We start from the raw sequence: 24,883 nt of genomic DNA, 5'->3' as shown, positions 1-24,883 counted from the left end.
AGCTGGAATTGCCATGTTAGCACAGAGTGGAGCTGCCAATGTCACAGCGGAGACGTAAGCTCCAGTTTCACACTGATGTAATTATTACAAGTTGTGATGTGCATGGAGAAAACACAGGCACAGTTATGGGTTATTACAAAGCTGTACCGTTCAAATAAAAGATGAATTTCGGATATAAAATGTTGGGTAAGTTGGACTCAGAAGCGGCTGGGTGCTACATTTACCTGCTCAGGTCACAGTGCAGAAACAGGTCATTCGGCCCAGAGAGTCTGCACCAACAACAATACTTTTCATTGTATGTTAATACATGTGACAATAATAAATCAGATCAAGTCCCACCAAGGCCCTATTCCCGTAACCCCACACATATAGCCTGCTAATCCCTGACCCTAAAGGGCAATTTAGCACGGCCAATTCAACTAACCTGCACATCTTTGGACTGTGGGAGGAAACTTGAGCACCTGGAGGAAACCCATGCAGCCATGGGGAGAACGTGCAATCTCCACACAGACACTGACCCGAGGCTGGACTTTAACCTGTGTTCCTGGTGCCGTGAGGCAGCAGTGTGTTGCCCTGTTCAGAGAAGGTGCTTTGCCGCCGCTGGCGGTCATGAATATCTTTATTTAGGATCAATTGACAGTTTGGCACCCTGGGATAAAGTTAGCTGTTTGCCCTTTTAGTCAATGAATTCATAGAATTCAGACAGCGCAGAAGGAGGCCATTCCGCCCATCGAGTCTCAACACCACAATCCCACCCTGGCCCTATCCCCATAAACCTATTCATTTACCCTACTAACCCCAGACACTAAGAAGTAACTTAACATGGGCAATAAACCCAACTCGCACATCTTGGAATGTGGGAGGAAACCCACACAGACAACAACCCAAGCTGGGAATCGGACTTGGGTCCCTGGCGCTGTGAGGCAGTGCCACGGTACTGTCTTCTTCTGAGTTACTGAATTTCTTTTCACTGTTAATATGGTGCATTTAAACTGCTCTCAGTGATGAAGCACCCCATTGAGGAGTTGGGGGGAGGAGGAAAATGAGAGCAGGGACTTCCACTTCTGATTGCTATTCAGTTAACCAACGTTTTACATTGAAATTTTTTTCTATCCGAATGGTACAGTTTTGTAACCCACAACTGGGCCTATGTTCTTTTCTCCATGCACATCACTGCTTGTGATCATTGCATCAGTTTCAAACTGGAGCTTACACCTGCATGGTGACACTCGGCAATAAAATGTCATCCAAAACATTAAATAAGTAACTCTCTGTAGCTGTGATGCCCACAAGAATAGTCAAGGCTGGACAGTCACATACCCACATGCCCTAAAGTGCGCAAAATATTGGAAGTTTACTGACAAATAGGAATTATACCCCAGACTGAGTCACTGCCTTCAAGGCAGAATCATAGAATCCTAAAATGTAAGAGGAGGTCATTCGGCCCATTGAGTTTGCACCAACCATATACCCACCCAGGCCTTATTCCCATAATCCCATGCATTTACCCTAGCTAGTCCCCCTGACACTAAGGAACAATCTAGCATGGCCAATCCACCTGACCTGCACATCTTTGGCCATGTGAAGAAACTGAAGGAAACCCACGCAGACACAGGGAGAATGTGTAAACTCTACACAGGCAATGACCCAAGCCGGGAATTGAACCTGGGTCCCTGGCGCTGTGAGGCAGCAGTGTTAGCCACCGTGCCGCCTGTGGGAAGGAAGAAAAAAAAAATCTCAAAAACAGTTGGAGGGAGGAGATAAAACTTGTGAGGATTCAGTGTTTTAGTACAGTACAGCAGCATACTTATCATATAAAAGTATGTAATTCTCCAGCTGAATGCTCAATAAATTGCAGAACAGCACAGACTGGTATTGAATCACCATCATTATCTCAAGATCAATTAGGAGCATTATGAAAGAGGTGCTATTGCAAAAATTTGTGTGAATAAACTGAAGTTGGAAAAGGACTGGAGACAGCAACTAAAACTCTTTGCTGGCCGGAAGTAGAATGGGCCAAATGGCCTCTTTCTGTGTTATAAAATCCTACAATTCTAAAGCACACTTTGCCTGATCTGCCGACAAAGTGGTTAAAAAAAAAATCCCCTATCCCTCCTCCGTCTTTCAACCCAGGGTAAAGGAAATAGGACAATGCTGCAAAAACCATTGAAAAAGTGTGGAGAGATGCAAATGTTTTCAAAGTCCTGGTTCCAGAAAAATCCAAAGTTGATGGTTTATCTTAAAAGGGCAGCATTTTACAGCACTCAAAGAGCACATATAAGTAGTTCAAGATTCTGACTGACAATTACTAAGAAAAGTACAAACTAAAACTTTTGATCATAGGATATTACACAATGAACTCTTAAAAAGTAGATTAAACAGTGGAGGCAAATGTGAAACATGGACAAATCAAATCAGGCCAAACAGGAAATTTTTTGTCAACAGATGATATGTTGCTCAACTTTCTTAGATGATAGTATGTCAAAGTTATTGCTATATTTTGGTGAAATGTGACCGTAACTAACCTGTTTAGTATTCAGTAGGGACAAATATATGCCTTCCTTGAAAAGATATGACTGCCATCAATGGCTAACAACTAGAGAGATTTTTCAATCCGGGTTTCCTAATCCCCCATTCCAACACTGAGATACCACTTGCCTGCAATGATGGTTTGGATCAGGACTGGGCATTACAACAATGGTCATGTTAGGTTAAAGTGTGTTACTGGAAATTAAAGAGGAGCTATTTGTCGGACTGAGGCCCCCCCCCACCTCATTTTGTGTATCTCTAGCAGAAAATAAATATGGAGTTCTTACATCTTTTCCTAAAAAAAAAAGCCTATACACTCTCACACACACACATATATATATATAGGCTCAAACTAAAAGGAAGGGCTTCACAGGAACTGGCTCTTAAAGTGGTAGGTCAATTCTGAACAGTTAGTCTGTCTTTATCAACCTGCGCCTTTAAGATGAGAACACTGCACAGAAACAAGTGACCAATTTTTTTTCCCGTTTTGTTTTTAATTCTATAAAATATTTGCTCAAATACCGAATACAAACTTACTTCTCTTTTTCTTTGGATGTGGCTCATCGTCCTCAGATGGCATTGAGGAGCTTGGGGTGCACTCAGTTATGCTGCCTTGGCTCAGATCTGTGGGGATGTAGCACTCTGTCTGAGGCATTTTTTCTGTCTCTGGATTCTTCTGTAGCGGTGAGGCCGGAAACCCCAGCTCTACTGTTTTGGGCTGCATTGGCTCCAACTTCACCGTCTTACCCCCTGGCAGAGAACACAGCTCCCCCGACAGCTCCTTAACCACAGATTTGATATTGTTTTTGATGGGTTTTGGAAGAGGGCGGTCCTGCACACAGTTCAGGGAAGCACCCGTGCCAATGTTGGGCTTCTGGCGGATCCATTCCCTCAGGGTGTCTATCGGCGAGCCGTTGATGTGCCACTCAGTCACCCCGAACTGTCTGAGATGGGCTCTGGCATGGCTGGCTAAAGCTTTCCGGTTTTCAAAGTAGTGGCCGCACAATTCGCAGCAAGTATCTGTGGCTGCAGGGAAGAGACCAGGACACAAATCAACGTGTTAATGTGACTCCGGCTGTTTAGTGGTGCGGCCGTCTGCTTAAGCCAAATTAATGTTCAACAGTCCTGATGGCAAAGACTGTGATTTTCTCTGCGCTTGCTGAGTTAAACATTTTAAAGCACAGATGGGTGCCAGTTCAAGCCATTGAGACCCTGCCAGCACATAAATACTTAGCCACTTAGTTCCATTCCTCTGCTCTTTCCCTCAGCTTTTCCTTTCTCAAATCATTATCCACTTTCCTTTGAAATGCTACTTTGGGTTTTGCTTACCCCCACTGTTCCTGGGGTGGAATTCCACCTCCTAACAACTCCATAAAAGGTCCCTTTGCACTTCTGGTGAATTTCTGTCCCCTTAGTTCCCAGTGGAAATTGCTTTCCCTTCCCCTCCATAACTCATCAAAGCCTCTGCACTTTCAACACTACTGGATCTCAAAGCCTTTCTCTGTTTCAATGAGAACAGTCCCCGGAGACAATGCCAGAACTTGCAGCAAGCTACGTTACTTAAGTTTGGGCTCTGTTGTAGGTCTGGTGAGTAAAGGAAATGGCTGGTGCAGTAGTAGGCAGGCATGGTCTCAACCAGGGGAACAGTGGGAGCACTACAAGTGAGATGACCTCCTGTAAGCAGGGAAACAAAAATAAAGAAAGCCTGCTAGGATCCCAGCTCTTGCTCACTATACAACAACCTGTACTGGAAAGTATGCATGCGAGGTCAAGATTGGGTTCAGTTGCGATGCCATCCATGGTAGATAGTTTAGGGTTCTCCATATGAAGAATGCACTCACAGAAGACTGCTCCCACCCTTAGACCTGTAACCCAGCAAGAGTTAGTGCCTTAAGGAGACAAAGAGAGAAACTGGAAAAAAAACAGATAAAACAAGAAGTGCCTTTTCACAATGGTAATTACTTAAATATTTGTATGTCATTCCACATCCTTAGGTGAGCAAAAGTTCACAGTTATTTCCTCCGGAGGCTTTGAATACTCATCAGCACGATTAGAAAACATGGAAGAGTGAACAAATTCACAAGAATACATGCGAGATGTCTGCAGCTTCAACCCGCACCCACCTCTAAGAGGGAAGGGCATTGGCACCATTACAAATCAAAGGACTTGATGAATTTTAAAGGGATGGAAAGACTTTTTCAACAGACTGGATTGGGTTACTGGCCCCTCCTGAATATTTCTAAAGCTATGAAGCAGAACTGAGCACACATTGCTGCAACACAATACCATTCAAAACTTCTCACCAAGTTCGAAGATATTCAAGTGGAAAATTCCAGGTTAGCAATGAAATGCCAGATCTGACAGATTTGGAGCCCATTGCGGGCCAATCAATTTTACAGGTGAAAGTGAGTAGTTCTTTGAGAAATGTGAACCTTGTGACGTTAGTTGTCTCATTACTAAATGAGTTCAGTAGTTCAGGAAAATTCGCCTTGTCAAAGATACTTCTCAACAGGTCAGTCTCCTCTCAAGCTGTACAGTGAACCTTCTCTCCTGGGAGGCTGTGTAAAACAGTATTTTGGTGCTGTCCTTTCCATCTGCATGACCCGAGCTGAGCTTCATTGCGTGACCGTGCCAGAGTACAGTATACAGAATAGTGCAGCAAACCATAGCATTGATGTCAGTTTTGTCTCTTGGAACAATAAATTTACTTAGTTTTAAATATCATTTTTGGGAGGGAACTGAACAGCAAAAGAACAACCATGAAGCGTTTCAGCTATCTGGCCTTTGTAGCTCTTTGCAACTTAATTCAAACAAAAAGAATGCAAATCATATTAATTTTTAAAAGGTTTAATTTTTTTTGTAATAAAGAAAGAAACTGTCCTACTCAGCAGAGAACCTGCCATCTCAACCTGGCTTGCACTCAATTCTAGTCTCACTCATATTACATTGATTCTTAACGCTTTCTGAAGTGGTCTAAGCAAGCGAGTCATACAACTACCTAAGGCAGAAGGAAGCTCACCCCTTTCTTAGGGCAACTGGATTGTGCAATAACCTGAGCCCGACTTGTGTCATCCAAATCCCTACTAACGGGACCAGGAACTACAGCAATCACTAACTGTAAAACCCTGATGAAAGCACAGCATTTGCGGTGTACGGCATTTGCAATGCACTGCACCATGACTTGCAGCAGGATTCCTCACACAATGCGGTCCCCAATCTCAGCTGCATGGCTCGGAAGATGCAGAGAAGGAATGGCAAGCATTTTACACGCAACACAGGGAAGAGAAACGTAAAACAAAGAGAGGGCATCCCTGGAAGTTTTTCTAGCTGAGCAGCAGTGCCAAGGGTACAAAGAGTGGTTTGTCCGGCAGCCTACTGTTTGGAGTTAAATGTGCAACATTGTCAGGGCAAAGACAAAGCAGGAATATTCAAAGTACTCTGACTTACCTATTACTGGACTTGTCACCACCTTCTCCTGCGGGGACCACGCGGCCTTTGGCTTAAACAAGGCTGATTCAGGAGTATAGCTGGGTTTAAACTCTGGTGACAGATTTCTTTCATCTACCATGGGTTTCTTCAGTGGTGCAGTTGACACAAAACCCATCGGAATCTTCTTCCCCAGTGGCGACCCAGCTGGATGGTGGCTGTTGGTGGTGTAGGTTAACACTTTTCTTGCCGGGGGCGTCAGTTGCTTATGCTGCACCTCCTTGGCAGACGATTTGATGAGCTGTCCAAATTGCTTAGAAATTGATTTTTCCTCGTACAGGTAGCTGTCAGCCTCCCGCGGCACTGGCTCCTGACCAAGTGATTCAGGCTTCCCTTTCCTCTTCATCAGCTCCTTCAGTGTATCAATTGGCGAACCATTGACAGTCCACTCTGTCACCCCAAATTGCCTCAGATGTGACCTGGCATGGCTCGATAGCCCCTTGCGGTTCTCAAAGTACTCGCCACAGAATTCACAGCAGACATCCTTGTGGGGTTGATCGACTGCTATCAAAAGAAAAAAATTTGACTTCAGAGGGGAGCAAGAACATGGTGAGGTAAATCTGAAATTAAAATGGTGCACATCATCGATAACAAATGGATTACCCGCCAAGCTTCTTATGCCACCAAGTGGTAGTAGCAAACACATTCAAATCAGATGTAATAGCCACCTTTTATGTGTGACATTTCCATTTCCCATCCCAGCCATCCCTGTGACCTCCTGAGTGAGGTGACCATTTTAGTGATGCATGCTCTGTAACATAGAATCGTATAATTCCTACAGTGCAGAAAGAGGCCATTCAGCCCATCGAGCCTGCACCAACCACAATCCCACCCAGGCCCCATCATCATAATCCTGTGCATTTACTCTAGCTAGCCCCCCTGACACTAATGGGCAATTTAGCATGGCCAATCCATCTAATGTGGGCAAAACTAAACCATCAACTATGGACCCATACAGCAGAGAGGTGGTTATAGAGAATTTTTGCACCTTTAATTGAATTCAAACTCCACATCCCAGGAAATAATCTGAAAACATTGATCGATGGTCATTTTTAAGTCAGTTCTGATGAACATGATGAATACAGCATGTCAGCACTGCTGTCGCACAGCACCAGGGACCCGGGTTCGATTCCCGGCTTGGGTCGCCGTCTGTGCTGAATCTGAACGTCTCCACCCCCCCCACCGTGTCTGCACTGACTTCCTCCGGGCGCTCTGGTTTCCTCCCGCAGTCCGAAAGACATGCTGGTCAGGTGCACTGGCCATGCTAAATTCTCCCTCAGTGTACCCGAACAGGCGCCAGAGTGTGGCAACTAGGGGATTTGCACAGTAACTTCATTGCGGTGTTAATGTAAGCTTACTTGTGACAGTAATAAAAGCCAACCAACTAGCCTAGACAAGGGTGACGACATCATAGCAAAAACCATCCCGCTTACCCGTGGATCTGGTCATAAATAAAATTACATGCTCATGGATTAGAGACTGATCAAATCTATCACTAGCTCATGGCTGGGTAAATAGGAACAGCTCTTGACCTAATTTAAAAGCTTGAAGCAAGGGTGGCACATTGCACAGGACTATCTCACCCATGTTTAGCTTGCAATTCTGGATCTCTGAATACAACAATCTTCACAGAGCTACACATATCCTCCTTCACAGCGGTGAGGTAGGAAGGGGGGGTGTTTGTTCACAGCAATGTGGGCAAATGCGATCAATCTGCTGCCAGCTGATACCATGCCCTCTGCTAAGAGATGGCATTCACCAACCCAGAGGGATTCCTGTTGGTCACTGTAGCTCAGCAATTTCACGATCAAAATCAGGTTTGCCATCCAAGGTCGAAGCTTTGAGGGAGTTTTCTCCATAAAGCTCTCCAATGACCTCTTTCAGACTATTTAGCTCTCAACAAGTGGCTGAAAAGTGCTGTACACACACAACAAAGGGACAACTGTGAATGATTCCTAATTTCAAAGGATTTCAATGAGAAAGTGAGTAGGTAAAAGGACAAAGAGTATTGCGTTAAAACTTAAAGATAAAGCCCAAAACCTTAAGGCAAGGAATTCAACTATCTTGAAATTTACTTATCCTTCACTTAACTAGCCCAGCAACGAATCAGAGCACCACTGATTCAACGTGGAAAGTTCTCGGATTTTATCTTGAAGCTAGCTTTTAATTAATGCATCTTCATTGAAGTAAACAGCTTGAAGTTTATTTATTACTATTAGTCAGAAGTAAGGCAATTAAGTTATTGTGAAAATCTCTAGTCATCACACTCTGGCACCTGTTCGGGTCAATGCACCTAACCAGCACATCTTTCAGATGGTGGGAGGAAACCAGAGCACCTGGAGAAAGCCCACGCAAACATGGGGAGAACGTGCAGACTCTGCACAGACAGTGACCTAAGCCGGGAATCGAACCCGGGTCCCTGGCGCTGTGAGGCAGCAGTGCTAACCACTGTGCTACTGTGCTGCCCATGAACATTCATTGAATGCACAGACAGCATAAACAGCCTCTGCATTTGACCCCGGGGAACAGATGGAGGTTAGTCTAACAGAACATTCGTAAAAAGACACTCTTGATGGTTACTTTTGACTCTTACCACGCAAGGTACCCCTATCAGTTCTAAGCATAGAGAATGTCATTTTTGAAGGTGATACCCATGGAACCAAAGTGGAGAATTCATTCTTCAGCATGTAGCTGGACTTTGCTCAGGGGATTCACTGCAACATTCATAATGGCTGCAAAATTGCATCGAAATCGACAATGAGCTTGGACATCTACCTTTGCCATATCTAACACCACCAGGATACTATCCAACAGGTTTATTTGGCATGAGGTTTTCAGAGCGCTGCTCCTTCTTCAGGTGAGTGGAGAGTTGGGTTCACAAACAGGGCATATATAGACACAAACTCAATTTACAAGATAATGTTTGGAATGAGTGTCTTAACAGTCAATCAAGTCTTTACAGGTGCAGGCAATATGAGTGGAGAGAAGATTAAGCACAGGTTAAAGAGATGAATTGCCTCAAGCCAGGACAGTTAGTGAGATTTTGTAAGCCCAGGCAAAGAGGTTACAGATAGTGTGACGTGAACCCAAGATCCTGGTTGAGGCATCCTCATGTGCGTAGAACTTGGCTATCAATTTCCGCTCGGCAATTCTGGTAGTTGTGTTTTGTCTCGTCTTACCTGTAACCCCCATGACTTACCTGGGCTTGCAAAATTTTACTGGCTTGAGACAATTCACACCTCTTTAATCAAGAGAGAAAATGCTGGAAAATCTCAGCAGGTCTGGCAGCATCTTAAGGAGAGAAAAGAGCCGACATTGAGTCCAGATGACTCTTTGTCAAAGCTAAAAAGCACATCTCTTTAACTCGTGGATAACCTTCTCTCCACATGCATTGTCTGCAGCTGGATTTGGTTGCATGTTAAGACTCGCATTCCGATCATTATCTTGTAGTTGAGTCTATGTCCATATATGCCCTGTTTGTGAACCCAACTCTCCATTAATCTGATGAAGGAACAGCACTCCGAAAGCACATGCAACCAAATAAACCTATTGGACTTTAACCTGGTGTTGTGAGACTTCTTACTGTGCCCACCCCAGTCCAATGCCAGCATCTCAACATCATGTGCCATATCTGTAATGTGTCAATCCAGAGATGTTTAGACCCTGCTCAACAGACAAAATAGTCTTCCCATCCATTTGGAAATGTACTTACCTTTGGATCTAGTCTTATGAAAATGCTAAAGAGCACCATTTATACCGTGTATGGATTGAGACATTAAATTCGACCCTGGCACATAATTAGCCATCATTCTCTGATGATAGTACCCATTCCTGCGAGATTACATCCAACATACAAAGAACAAAGAATGCAGCACAGGAACAGGCTCTTCAGCCCTCCAAGCCTGCACTGATTATGTATTCCTAACTAGACCATCTGTTTGTATCCCTCTATTCCCAGTCTGCTCATGGAGCCATCCAGACAATGCTAGAATGATCCTAACGTTTCTGCCTCAACCACCTCGCTTGGTAGTGCATTCCAGGCCCCCATCACCCTTCGTGTAAAATATGTCCCCTGCATATCTGTATTGAACCTTGCCCCCCTTACCTTGAACTTGTGACCCCTTGTATTTGTCATTTCCAACGTGGGAAAAAGCTTCCAACTGTTCATTCTATCTATGCCTTTCATAATTTTATAAATTTCTATTAGGTCGCCCCTCAACCTCCAGGGAAGGTGCAAGGGTCTCCAACCACAATTCACTGGAGAATTTTTGCTTTCAAATCATGAATCTAGAACAACTGTATCCTGGACAAGGGCAAGTGCTTGTGGGAAGATATGACCAATTGTTGCACACAGGCATACAACTACAACCAATAACTTGCCCTCCAGCATCAGTCACAGAATGTACTGCATTTCGAAACCCAAAGGAGGCTAAGCTTCCCAGCTGAGCAATTGTGAACTGGTTCACATTCAGTGAGGTTAGAAACTAAGCTCCAGGTAGGATTTAGTTTATCAGAAACTCCAGCTTTCACTTGTAGTTCAGAACCCCATGAACCGCAGGCGTGAAAGGCTGCTTCTGACAATGCTTCTACAAGTCATATAAGGATAAGGTGGTTGAGTAATTGGTGCACCCTTGACAGGATACTCTTGTTACTATTGGGTGAATCATACACTGTAATACCAACTTATTGCAAACCCGTTTCCAAAATCTCTTCCCATTCTCAGCTCCATTAACACCTAAAGCTTTTTTAAAAATCACCAGCAACTAGCTGTGGTACAACTAGCTCAATACAACATCCTTTATAAGCCTTATATCATTATGTCAGTTAGTGTGACACACAAGTGTACTTCCAATGCCCATAAATTAGCCATGCTAAAGCACAAGGTTTAAGAAAATAAAAGCTGGCTGAAAAGCTTTGATAAATACTGTGCAATCAAAGCAACTGGAAGTTGCGCAGTCTGATCTGGATTTCCATTATCTTGATAAAGCAGAGGGGTCCTACATGGCTGGGGAAAATCTGCTAGAGATAAAGGCTGTGCACAAATCATATTGTGGGTGGCACAGTGATTAGCACTACTGCCTCACAGCACCAGGAACCCAGGCTCAATTCTCAGCTTGGGACACTGTCTGTGCAGAGTCTGCACCTTCTCCCCACGTTCCATGGGTTTCCTCCGGGTGCTCCGGTTTCCTTGCAGTCCGAAAGGTATGCTAGTTAGGAGCACTGGCCGCGCTATATTCTCCCTCAATGTACCTGAACAGGCAATTAAGGGATTTTCACAGTAGCTTCATTGCAGTGTTAATGTAAGCCTGCTTATGATGAATAAATAAGCTTGCTTTAACTTTAAAAAAATGCACAAGCCTAAGACTGAGATAAACTGCATAACAATGAACGGAAGACAAATTAGTCACGTGGTTTTGAAGATTCACTGGAAGGGCCTGTTTCCATGCTGTAAATTTCTATGGCTTTCGTATTACTAAGGTGAATAAAATCTGTTGGAAGACTGCTTGGGCAGCGCTCATAACACTGACTTGTTTAAGAGTAGCCTGATGAAACACAGACAACTGTGCAATAGTAGTAAACAACTTCTCTTTACAGGAAAGAGAGAACCCTCAATGCTCCAAAAGTGTGACATGTCCAACAGTTGATGCTGAGATAGAGGCCAATGCCAAAGTCTGGATAGCTCTTGATATTTCACAAGAATAATCCAAAAACTCCATCAAAACAGGACACTGCTTAGTCAGAAAAGAGTGGCACCAGTCAATAACCGCTCAGCTAAACCATGTCAAAGGCATTAATTTGGCTGGATTAAGAATGTGGCAAAGAAACATTGAAAGTTTACAGCACAGGAGACTATTTGCCTCACTACGTCTGTGCCAAACAAAATTGACAGGAATGCATCAAGGTCAGCCTGGTTAAAACACACACATAACCTTAAACACAACGTCACAGAAAAGCTCACGGGGGAAGTGTGCTATTTTTTAGAAAGCCTGGATGTGGGTAAAACAAGTGACAATTTTAAATGGTTTTACCCTCGATTTTTTTTTGCAATCCATACGATGATGACTTATGAGGATTCGCAATGGATAAGCAAAGCTGCCAACAATCTAGTTCTTGGCTTGCAAGGAGAACTCCTAACTGGATGCTAATGTGGATGAAAATGAGCAGTGTAGCTCTGTACTGGCAGATAAAAACATCAATGCTTCAGTGAAGAAGGATGAAGATGTTGAGGAACCTGAGAGTCTAATGATGCCAGTATTCTGCACATAATGGCAAAGCCTTCTGGGGGAAGGACCGTAGACATTTATTTCTCAATTAGAGCCATCAAAAGAAACACGCATCCAAAGATTTGGATAAGCAATGTGCGCTAAACTGAAAAGAATAAGCACCACGTTTGACACCTCCATTATTAATAAATGAGGAAAACTGATGTAATTCTGAAGAAATTTCAAATTCTGCTGAGTGCTGATATACAAAAAAAAATCCTCAACACATCAAAATTCACGAGCAGGGCTGTACTTTGATTCAGTGAGGTTTTCACAATATACCTAGCCGCAAGTATTTCTGATGAGATATTCTCTTTTTCTCTCCCATCAACACATCATCATCCAATGAGTCACTGTTCAGGTGAGATTACATGCTGATTGCAATCATACCTAGCAATAAGGGATGATGACTGTGGTTGTTGGAGGTCAATTATCACAATCCAAGGACATCACTGCAGGAATTCCTCAAGTCCTAGGCCCAACCATCTCCAGATGCCTCATCAATGACTTTCCTTCCATCATAAGGTCAGAAGTGGGGATGTTTGCTGGTGATTGCACAATGCTCAGCACCATTCGTGCCTCCTCAGATACTGATGCAGTCCATGACCAAACGCAGCCAGACCTGGAGAGTATCCAAGTTAGGACTGACAAGTGGCAAATAACATTTGTGCCATTCAAGTGCCTTTGCAATGACCATCTGCAACTACAGGGAATCTAACCATTGCCCTTTGCTATCCAATGGCACTGCTATTGCCAAATTCCCCACTATCAAATTCCTGGGGGTTACCATTGACCAGAAACTGGACTAGCCACATAAATACTGTGGCTACAAGAACAGGTCAGAGGCTAGGAATCTTGCAACAAGTAATTCTCTTCCTAACTCCCCAAAGCCTATCATCTATATGGCGCATGTCAGGAGTATGACTGAATACTCGCTCCTTGCTTACAGGAGTGAAGCTCTAACAACCTGAAGTGCAAAATCATCCAGGACAAAGCTACCCATTTGATTGGGACCCCATCCACAAACATTCACTCCCTTCACTGCTGATGCACAGCAGTAGCAGCATCTACCATCTACAAGATGCAGGATCTTACTAAGACTCCTTAGACAACACCTTTCAAACCTATAACACTGCCATCTAGAAGGACAAGGGCAGCAGACACATGGGAACCAGCACCACCTGGGAACTCCCCTCCAAGTTCCTCACCATCCTGACTTGGAAATATATTGGCCATTCCTTAACTATCGCTGGGTCAAAATCCTGGAATTCCCTCCCCAACAGCACTGTGGGTGTACCTACATCATATGGACTGCAGTAGTTCAAGAAGGCAGCTCACCACACCTTCTCGAGTGCAATTAGGAATGGGGAATAAATGCTGTCCTAGCCAGCAATCCCACATCCAATGAATGAAAAAAAAATGAATGTCAACGAGTGGTGGCTGGATTCTGTCTTGTTGGAGATGATTATTGCTTGACATTTGTGCGGCATTGTGTACTTGTCACTTACTAGTTCAAACCTGAATGTTGTTAAGGTCTTGCTGCATTTGGACAGACTGCATCAATATCTGAATCATGAACAGTGCTGAACATTGTGCAAACATCTCCACTTCTGACCTTATGATCCAAATGTCATTGATGAAGCAGCTGAAGGACACTATCTCAGGGTTTTATCCAAGACTCAACAGCTGTTTCATCAATGACCTTCCTACCACCATAAGGTCAGAAGAGGGGATGCTTTGTTGCCACCTAAGTTAGAGGCAACTTCAGCAATGCAGGAAAAAAATAAGCAACACATTCCTACAATCAACAACATCCAGTAAATATATCTGCCGCAGTTTCCCTACTAAAAAGCTGAAGTGACCAATGCGGAAGTCTGCATACAAGTATTAACAAAATTAACGACAATAAAGGTAAAGTCGTCACAATCGCAGATGATCATAGGCTTCTCCTCCCTTTGAGGCAGAGAGCTGACTGGTGGTGATTTAACCGGAGGATCACCACACCTTGGGGGCCGGTGGGGGGGGGCGCACACGGCGGCGGCAAAGTTGAGAAGGTGGGACCTTCATGAATAATCTCAGCCAGTACTGGAATTGAACCTGCGCTGATGGTGTCGCTTTGCATCACTAACCAGCTGTCCAGCCAACTGAGGCTAATGACAATATTGTGGAGGCAAAAAGCTATGGCCAAGTTTGTATTAGTTAGACCATAAAGCTTACCCCAAGTACATGGGGCTCAAAAGGACCCAACTCAATTTGATAAACAATCGCCAACAAAGCCTTTGAAAACTCTGTTCACTGGCAAAGTATTCTTAGAAGATGTTAACCAAAGCTCTTGGTGAAAGCTAAGATCATCTAAATAGAGCATTGACAATCTGAGAGAAGGTCCTACTAAGGATCAAAGGGAGCTCAGCTACAAGGTCAAAATGACATTATGTAAAGCCACTAAGGTAATCGAATAGCAAAGATTATGCCATAAAACTGCCCAACATTTCTGCCTAACCATGAAATCGTCTCACCAGCACACTCCACTATTGGTTCCCTATATTCCTTTTTGACCAGGGAAGCCTTGCTTTGAATTATAGAGCCAAGGACGAGAGCTACCTCAGAAAAAGCCAATGGAATAGACAAACTTCAGCCTGCAAAAAGATCACGTTACAGCAATTCTGCTCTTTGTTAACTCTCTTCAAAGCGTAAGCTGGTTCACGCTGAATATTTTGCACAATGACAGGACCACCACCTGTAGCACATGACACAAAGCACAGAACATGGAATCCCAGTCTGCATTCATGGAAACCAGCTCTGACCAGGTTTGTTTATTCTTAAATAGTTTGTTCTGGAGGAGAAATAGGGCTGTGACATGTACTGGGAATTTTTAAAGCTATTACCCACATCACAGCCTCTCGCCCCCGCATTACAGGAAAAGGCAGCACCTGTGTTAGAACAGATGAGGGAGCCTGAACTCAGGTTCGTAATACATTTCAAAACACAGGGCTCTCATGAGGGCAAAGAAAAAGCATTTTTGTTGGAGAAAATGAGCATGTTATCTACTCGACTGGATTGATTGTCACACAAAAGCAAAATAATGGAAGATTAAAGTCAGATCTACAAACAAGTCCCCTGTAAAAGCAAATACATAGAAGGTTGTATATACTTTATGAAATAAAAAGGCACGCACCATTCTAGACGCACCTGGAAGTACTAAACACAAATGATAATTACTGAGAAATAACATCTCCTTTAACATTAACTGTTTAAAGGCTATATGTAGTTTTAACAAAATCCATTTGCTTCCAATTAAAAGCGGACCACACACACACAGGAAGGTATGAATTATTTCTAAAAAGCTGTTAAGCTTTCAGACATTTAGATGCAAGGCTCTGTGCACTGTGAAAAACAATCTCTTAAAATCTGCAAGCTTCAGGGCTCTCAGGGAGATTGGGCAGAAAGCATAAAGCAGTACAACACAGCACAGGAACAGGCCCTTCAGCCCATGATGTTGTGCCAAACATGATGCCAAATTAAACTAATCCCTTCTGCCTGTCCTTGATCCATATCCCTCTATTCCTTGCATAGTCATACGCTTATCTAAAAGCCCCTTAAGTGCTCCTTTTGTATCTGCTTCCATCACCACCCCTGGCAGCACATTCCAGACTCTTATAAAAAAATTTGCCCCTCACATCTCCTTTGAACTTTCCTCTCTCTCACCTTAAGTGCGTGCCCCCTAGTATTAGGCATTTCAACTCTGGGGAAAAAAATTCTGACTGTCAACTCTATCTATGCCTCTCAATTTTATAGACTTCTATCAGGTCTCCCCTCAGCCTCCGCTGCTCCAGAGAAAACAACCCTAGTTTGTTCAGTCTCTCCTTATAGCCCTCTAATCCAGGTAGTTTCCTAGTAAACCTCTTCTGCACCCTCTCCAAAGCCTCCAGATCCTTCCTGTAACCTGAAACTTTGGCCACCACTCCGAGTCTATCAGCTTTTGATATTTTGTGCATTCTTCCAGTTTGGCCATTAGGTGATGCCAATGAGCAAATCAAGTATTCCAGTAGCCAAAATTAATCACTGCAACTGGCAGCGAAAAGGGCAGGGAATTCGAGGTTAAGTAATTAAGGACGGAGGTACGATAGAATCATATAACCGTAAAGCTGACTTATAAACATTATCAGAAGCCTAATATTATTAGCCAACAGTACTTTACAAATCATATCGCTAATGCCGTCTTTTATTCCACACGTAAACCTCTAACTCACTTCCCAGAACCATTTTCCACTATTTCCAACAGCATAATAGTTATATTGTTTTGCTTGACCAAGTTAAAAACACACAAAACTGTCGCAGCAACAGAAAACCTACTTAAACGAAGAGGTGAAGCATCTTCGCTGGGCGACCACATTTGTTCTGATAAATAACTGTCGCCCTTCAGCGAGGTTGCTGGCTCCTCAGGGTTATACTCCACTTTGAAATGTTCCTGCTTCACCTTTTTCACAGGCGTGGGTTTCATCTTTTTCAGTGGTGGCGGGGAGAGAAATTGTCCCTGAACCTTTTTGGGCATGAGCGACCCTGATGGAACCTGCCTGACGGATGGAATGGTCAGGCTGAACTTGGACGATTTGCCTGGGGAGGTGGCGAATGGCTCGCTCTGCATGGCCTGTGTCGGTGATTTAACGTCGGTCGCCACCACTTTGGAGGGGACTTTGAGCTCTGACATGCCGGATGATTCGAAGGGGTACATTTTCCTTTTCATTAGCTCCTTCAACGTGTCTATTGGCGAACCGTTAACTGTCCATTCAGTCACCCCAAACTGCCTCAGGTGTGACCTTGCGTGACTCGATAGCCCCTTGCGGTTCTCAAAGTAATCACCGCAAAATTCACAACGCGTCTCTTTGCTAGGAGCTGAATCAATTGCTGTAAATGAAAGAAAGGGGAAATTGCAATGAACATTTTTTAAACGGCCTCCCCATAATTGAAAATGAAAACGCTTGGCCCATTAGGTCTCCTTATGCCATAAGCCTTTCCTCGACTGAGAAGTGCAACCAGGTGTCAGGACAATGCTGCCAAACTAAGGCCCGGGAAGAAAGGCTTGGGTTATTCCAAAAGGGTAACAACTCAGCTTTCATTTGTCACACCCTGAGTTTGACAAAAGGATCTGGGTTGTAAAGTACCATTCCAAGCACAGGCCATCATCCCCAAAACTTATCACCCCGTCCCCTGTGATGCACCCTAACTTTCTCCATCTCTCCTGAACGGATGGTCATAGCAGCAGTATTACAAGTCCAATTCCAGAGATGGCAGAAACCTCCTGGCAGTATAAGTAAGTAAGGTGCGCGACCTAGACCACAGATACCAGAAAGCAACTGTGAGGGAAGTGCCAAATACAACCGTGCCCAAATTCAAGATGCATATGTGCTCTCACAGAGTCAATAACCTGGAACTGGAATCCTGGCTACATCTTCCCACCCTCTCTTCCTGATCCAGGAGAGCCAATAACGCCAAGATTTGGAATTAAACCAGTTCCTTATGTTAAGACTTGGTGCAAAAGGCAATGCCATTACCTGTGAGGGACTGGGGGAGATGAAGAGGAGGTTCACTGATTCTTTTTCTCCCCCAGCACCTGGTTACAAACAGAGCAAGGAGGTGGGAAAAGTCAATTATTCCCAGCATCAGCAACATTGAGGTGGCATTCAACAGCTTTTGGAGTCGATTTGCATTTCAACTCTGATCACCGTTGATGACCCCCCTCCCCTCCTCGCCCAAGAGAGGAAATAAAATTGGGAATTGCTGTGTGCAATGCGGCTGCAGGATACAAAATATTATGTACTGTAATGCATCAGAATATACAAAAACATTTCTGCTCGATTCACGTCTTACCCTGGTTTTTCTATGGAATGGTTAACAGTTTTCTAGCTGTTGCTTTTAGACACAAGGCACTGTATTCCAATGCCATGGATTTCTAAACAGGGTAAGCCCAGGATCGAAATAGTTATGACAATTCATCTGGTATATCTCTCTGAATGCACAACGAACTATCAAAAATATGGTACTCAACTGACCCCTGTAATGGATAGTGAGTGAATGCCTAATGAGAAAAGCTTCAGGCAACAGATTGCATTTCCTCCTAACTCCCCAAGGCATGCTTAATTTCAAAGCGTCAGCTTCGCTCAGTGGTAGCGCTGTTGGCTCCGAGTTAGCAAGCCCTACACCACAGTACCCATGCGTAAATCAAAGCCAACACAAACTCAAATGCACGTGCGTGCTCATAGAGTCAATAACCTGGAACTGGAAACCTGGCTATGGGGCGGCTTGACAGCATAGTGGTTAGCACTGCTGCCTCGGAGTATCAGGGACCCGGGTTTGATTCCATCCCTGGCCACTGTCTGTGTGGAGTCTGCAGGTGCTCCTCATGTCTGCGTGGGTTTCCTCCGGGTGCTCCGGATTCCTCCCACAGTCCAAAGACGTGTGGCGTAGGTGCATTAGCCATGCTAAACTGACCTGAGTGTCAGGGGGATTTGCAGTGTAAACATGTAGGGTTGCAGGAATAGGGCCTAGGTGGAATTGTGGTCAGTGCAGGCTCGGTGGGCCGAATGGCTTCCTTCTATACTGCAGGGATTCTATGATAATTGTTCAGTGTAAATCAAAGTGTTATCTTCCAGAAGAAGCATTAAATTGAGGCCCCCAGTTTGATTGTTTGGGTGCATTTAAAAGATCCTATGGTTTGCTTTCGGAGAGTTGGGAATTCTCGGCAAGTGTTGGTCAACCAGCAAAATCAAAACAGATCAACTGGCCATTCATCTCTTTGCTGCATACAGGACCTTACTAAGCCATCCACAAAATAACGGAGACTATACTAAAAACATAATCTGAAGGCTACAAAGTACTTTTCAAAGTCCTGAGGACAAGACAAGCACCATTTAACTGCAAGGTTGTTCTTTCTCAGCTGGCCCAGGAGACGAACAACGAGGTTCTGACAACAGACTTGCACTGTTTGACCTAGGAAATGTGGAATTTTAACTATATGAGGCCTTGCTAGTCTCAGCTGATGAATAAATGCTTGCTCTCACTGAATCACCGGTTCACCATCCCCTCAAATAACGTTCAATGCTCGCATCCCATTTTCCAACCATCCCTACTAAAATGTCCTCCTCCTTCCCATTCCAGCTAATGTTTCCCTACTGGCGCTCTCAGTAGGGATGGAGGCATGAACTAGTGCACAGGCATCTCTATACAGATGCCCTCATCTCTGCCACCTGGGTCATTCTGACCAGAGGGTCACATTTCCTTGGATTACAAAATACAGTATCTCGCACACCTATCACTAATTAAGATCTTACACAGATTTATAGGTGATGACGGCCAATAAGTTTCTGAAGTCAGCTCATTGTTAGGTCTTGAAGCCTGAGAAATCCCAGATTCCATGTGCACATTCATAGTGACTTGCTTCAGTTTCTTCTGTGCTGACACTGAAGGGGACGTTAGCGATGTTTTCTTGTTGACTGGTGCCCCTAACTTGAAATTGGTCCTTTCCGCTTTGAGGGCAGACACCTTAGGGTAGTTGTGAGATTTCTTTATTGGCAGCATGGATGACAAAGCGCTCTGTATCCCCTTTTTCTTAATGAATTCATTCAGAGCTTCAATCGGAGATCCTTTAGAGTCCACGTCCACCGCTCCAAAGTGCCTCAAGTGAGCTCGGGAATGGCTCGACAGCCCCTTCCGGGTTTCAAAGCAGGCACCACACAGCCGACAGCTTATGTGTTCACTGTTTACTGCTGTGAATGAAAGAGAGAAGTTGTATTTAACACCGTTAGAACGGCACCTGTGTTATGTTCATTAACCTCTCACACACTATATCAAACTGGCATCTAAGAAGCATTTTGCAGCTTTTAAGCAGTAAACTCAATCTACAAACTTTACAGAATTTAAATTTTGTGGGTTTAAGTCAAATTTAGGGCCTGAAAGTAAAAGGTTAGCATTTCCCAAAACCAGACCAACGAGGAAAATCTCAGTTCCATTCTTTGGTCTGTGTTATCTCAACTCAGCTGGGGCCAGTTGCAGATTTGCCTCTCTCACTGTGGATAGAAAATAAAATCAAATCAGCCAGGGACTTTGTTCCCAGTGAATAGGCAGGAACTCTTGTTTGGAGATGCCTGTGCACACAATCTGGATGAGGGCATTGCACTCAGCTATAGCTTCCATGTATTTGAACAGGCGGCCCACTTGGTGGAATGCCAAGCAGCTGGCGGCTTGCATCGAGTCCCAAACCAGAGGGTATTGCCAGTGTATCCTATGCTCCCAACATGGCAACGGTGTAGTTTTGCCAGTGTCAAGGGCAAATAGAGAGGGAGGGACACGTCCCACCACACTGTTTAGAATGCGTATCTCTGAAGGCACCAAGTGCACTTGCCTTCTTGCCTGTTGAAGGCAGATTACACAGCAAAAGTGAAAAGAGGAAGAAGTTGGAAGTAAATAAAATTAAAATATGACACAAAGACCCTTGCAGAGAAGTTTTGCCAGTGGCAGTTTTATCTTAGCACATAGGAATACATTCTGTGATCAGACAATCCATGATCATTTCCTTTTCAGAGATGGGGGTTGAGCAGGGGTGGCAAGAGAAGAAAAACTGATAAGTCGCGGCTAGTTTGTCTATGATTGATGTGACTTTAATCGGGCGGGTGATTCTGAAGCAGGAGTACAAACAGCACACTCGATACAGCTGACACAACACAGGAGTAGGTGCAAAATGAAGGTCAACACCCTTGCTCTACACTTCCACACCCCACCCCCCAAATAAAAAAGCAGCCGTGGATGAGGCGAAGAGACCCATACAGATAGCAGTCAAAACTTCAGGAAAAGCAGGCAACCACCATCATTACAAAATATAAAAAAAAAGTCACAAAGGTATGTGGAAACACAAAGCACTGTAGACAAAGGGGGCCCTGCAGCACAACCATGCAAACAGCAGCGCAGACAAAACACACAAAGCCAAGCCAGTGCCAAAGCAAGCGTGAACAGCCATAACTTAAAAAGCAGGTCCAGTCCCAAAATGCAGTTTAAACAGGAAATAAGTTGGTGCTGTCCTCAGGTTTAAGCACGCTTCACACCACAAAATATTTGGGTATTTCTGACCAGAGTGCAAAACAGCAATAATCAGCACATGATATAAGCCAATGCATAAAAGCAAATTTTCATCGACTTTTAATACGGAATAAAGTATCTGGCTCAAAAGCTGGCAATCAACTTCAGCCAACATTAAAGGCAGTCTTTAAATTTCCATAACTGCACATCTATCTACCCTTACGTTCATTTCTGCCAGACATCGAAGAAACAAGAACCCGCTGAGATAAAAAAACTGACAGAACGAATTAAAAAAATTAAATTCAGAAAATGCCAAAAAAGGACCATGCCAAATTGGCAGCTATGGTACAAGGACAGTGGTCCTCTCCACCAAGAGAGTAAGTTTGATTGCCCTCACAATTGGATGCAAACTGCCTCCACCTCCAGGCAGTTTCAACTGGAAGGGGAATTTGAGGGGAGGGTCAAGAATGGCCAAGAAAGAAGATCCTTCCCACAACATTCAAGATACACGTAGATTCACAGAAAGCCAAGTCTGAAATGAGCTGCAACTTGGGAACATCTTCACAACACTGATAACATCTACAACGTAAAGAAAATTAACAGCAGATTCTACAAACATCCTAATGCCTTAGCAAAAATTACTGAAGCGTAAAAGCTTACGTGATAGGATTGTTAAAAACAATGCAGGCTACTTACCTTACATGTACTGCTCCTTTGAATTAAGGTTATATTCCACACTCCATGAGGTAACATTATGCAAACAAGCAATGCCCAAGACACATCTGCCTTTCAGACTTGATCCAAAACCCACAAGCTCCTTTTCTAATGCTTGACAAAGCAAATCCTATTTCATAGAATTGTAGACTCCTTACAGTGCAGAAGGAGGCCATTTGGCCCACTGATTCTGCACTGACCACAATCCCACCCTATTCCTGTAACCCCATACACCCTGCTAATCCCCCTGACACTAGGGTCAATTTATAACGGCCAATCAACCTAACTCGCACATCTTTGTACTGTGGGAGAAAACTGGAGCACCCGGAGGAAACCCATGCAGACACTGGGAGAACGTGCAAACTCCATACAGACCCAAGCCCGGAATCAAATCTTGGCGCTGTCAGGCAGCAGTGCTAACCACTGTGCCATTGTGCTGCCCCTTTCCCAAATTAATTCCAGCACACTCACCAGACAGCAGCTTGGTGCCAAGGACCTATTCCCTTTAACTTGTAGAAATTCTTTAGTTCTAATAAAGACTAGGAAGTTGAGATTAAATTCACTGAAAAGTTTTGTACGAAGAAGCCCTATTTATTCTTTCCCAAAACACTTTTTGACTAAACTAAAGGGTACAATTTAAAAGTGAACATGGAGCACTAAATCATGTCTCATGCAGATTATTTAACCAATGTCTTCTCCCGCAAAATGCAATTAATAGAATTTAAAATCTTTCCCTGTCTTTAAGTAGCAATGTGTTGTATGTGATGAACCCAATAACTCTTCCCCCAAAAACCGATAATCTACTTTTAGTTAGATCCGTCACATGATTGAATGATCCAATTATGGAACAGAATTATGAAATCTGCCATTTTGAGCAAAAGTTAGCTAATCTATGCCACCATCTCTTTTATACCAATATCCTACTTGATACAAAGGCAAAAGGTAGCACGGCATTTGCTGATGCAATGAACCACTATAATTATAGCTCTGCAAACTAGACAGGTGGTGTCTGTCATGTAATAACGATCTGGATTCTAAATGATTTAGAGGACTATAAAAATCTGTCAGAGTGGACAAGTAGGTCAGAGATCTACAAACAGCTTTGGATCAAATGCATAACTGACAGATAATTGTAGTTTTTGCATTACAGCATATCCCTTACAAAATGGAAGCTAAATGGATGTTGCCAGGAAGCTACTGATGGCATGGTAATAGTTAAAAGCAAAGTTGAAAGGATCTGGATCCAATGGCAGAGATGTGGATGTGCCAGCGTTGGACTGGGGTAAACACAGTAAAAAGTCTGACAACACCAGGTTTTAGTCCAACTGATTTATTTGATAGTAAACTCACAAGCTTTCAAGGGGACTCCCTCTTCGTCAGGTGAATGGAGAGTTCTCGCCTGGGACAGAGCTCTGTCCGAGACAAGAACTCTCCATTCACCTAACGAAGAGGGAGTCCTCTCGAAAGCTTGTGAGTTTACTATCAAATAAATCAGTTGGACTAAAACCTGGTGTTGTCAGACTTTTTACTGTGTTTTCCAATGGCAGACTCAGCCACCCCTGCACTGTACTCTGAAGCAGAAATTAGTTACCTTCATTAACCAAAAAAAGATGCTTAACACGTACCTGGTTGAGTACAAAATGATATCATGTTAAAACTATGAAATTTGGATACCGTGCTTGAATTTGATTACTGCACAATTTAAGCCATGGAGATGGTGCAGTGAAAAGACATGGCAGAACCACAACATGAAATGATTGTTGCACAGCAATGGTCGAGTGAAATGGAGGCAACTGAGAAGTGGCCTGAAAAAATTATACAAAGGCGACCTAGATAAAGATAAATCCAGAGCATATCTGGGGATGGCAGGACTGATGTATGAGGAGAGATTGACTAGGTTAGGATTGTTTTCGCTGGAGTTCAGATGAACGAGGGGGGATTTCATAGAGACATATAAAACTCTAACAGGACTACACAGGGTAGAGGCAGGGAGGATATTCGCAATGGTGGGGAGTCCAGAACCAAGGGTCACAGTCTGAGGATTCAGGGTAGACCATTTAGGACGGAGCTGAGGAGTCATTTCTTCATCCAAAGAGAGGTGAGTCTGTGCAGTTCATTACCACAGGAAGTAGTTGATGCCAAAACATTGAATGGCAGCTAGATATAGCACTTAGGGCAAATGGTACCAAAGATTACGGGAAAAAAGCAAGATCAGGCTATTGAGTTGGGAGTTCTGCCATGATTGGGATGAAAGGTGGGGCAGACTCAAGGGCTAAATGGCCTCCTCCTATCTTCTATGTATGCCAGGATAAGGGGGTATTCAGTTAAAATCTGAGATAGGTTAAGTAGGTCAGATGACAGGAAGACCTTTCTCAGGCAAAGGATGCCATCACTTGGAATAGCAATCCAGGTAGGGTTGTGAGGTAGTATATTCATTCAAGAGCCAATCTGCGAATGGAAATTGTAGATTTGTTTTACAAGAATAAGCTAATCTGTTTTGTGGTTTCTATAGCTGTAAGTTTCCTGGGTCTGTGCTCTGAAGCAGATAATCAGTGCAAGTGGAGAAGACTGGAACATTGTTTCCAGCATTGGACAGATTGAAGTAGAGTCCAATCCCTCTGGCTTACAAAATAAGCCTTAGAGGGGTTATGGGCTTAGGTCTGGGGCAATAAAGAATGACACTAAACTTCATGCTAAGTTTTTTAGAATCGCAGTGCTTGACTTGTGGTTACTTTATCTTTAGTACAAGTCGTGTATGATTAGCATCTGGGATGTGTGCCCAATGAAGATGTCAGTTCTGCAACTAGTGGAAGCTTGGTGCA

General features: G+C 43.7%; 1 protein-coding gene across 1 annotated transcript in view; it reads right to left on the bottom strand.

Moving 5' to 3' along the window:
* The window catches only part of LOC145360894 (uncharacterized), a 121,026-nt gene that overhangs the window by 17,891 nt on the left and 78,252 nt on the right, over nt 1–24,883 (bottom strand). Inside the window, exons 10-13 of the mRNA XM_080216396.1 lie at nt 19,607–20,041; nt 16,632–17,183; nt 5,977–6,519; nt 3,067–3,555 (exon numbers count right to left, since the gene is read on the bottom strand). Of these exons, the coding sequence (XP_080072522.1) occupies nt 3,067–3,555; nt 5,977–6,519; nt 16,632–17,183; nt 19,607–20,041 (2,019 nt within the window). The remainder of the gene's footprint in view (nt 1–3,066; nt 3,556–5,976; nt 6,520–16,631; nt 17,184–19,606; nt 20,042–24,883) is intronic.

Source organism: Carcharhinus amblyrhynchos, chromosome 33 (genome assembly GCF_965287045.1).
Source record: "Carcharhinus amblyrhynchos chromosome 33, sCarAmb.v2.hapA, whole genome shotgun sequence".
Taxonomy (NCBI): Eukaryota; Metazoa; Chordata; class Chondrichthyes; order Carcharhiniformes; family Carcharhinidae; genus Carcharhinus; species Carcharhinus amblyrhynchos.
The sequence above is the reverse complement of the archived record's forward strand: the minus strand, read 5'-3'. Positions and strand labels throughout refer to the sequence as shown.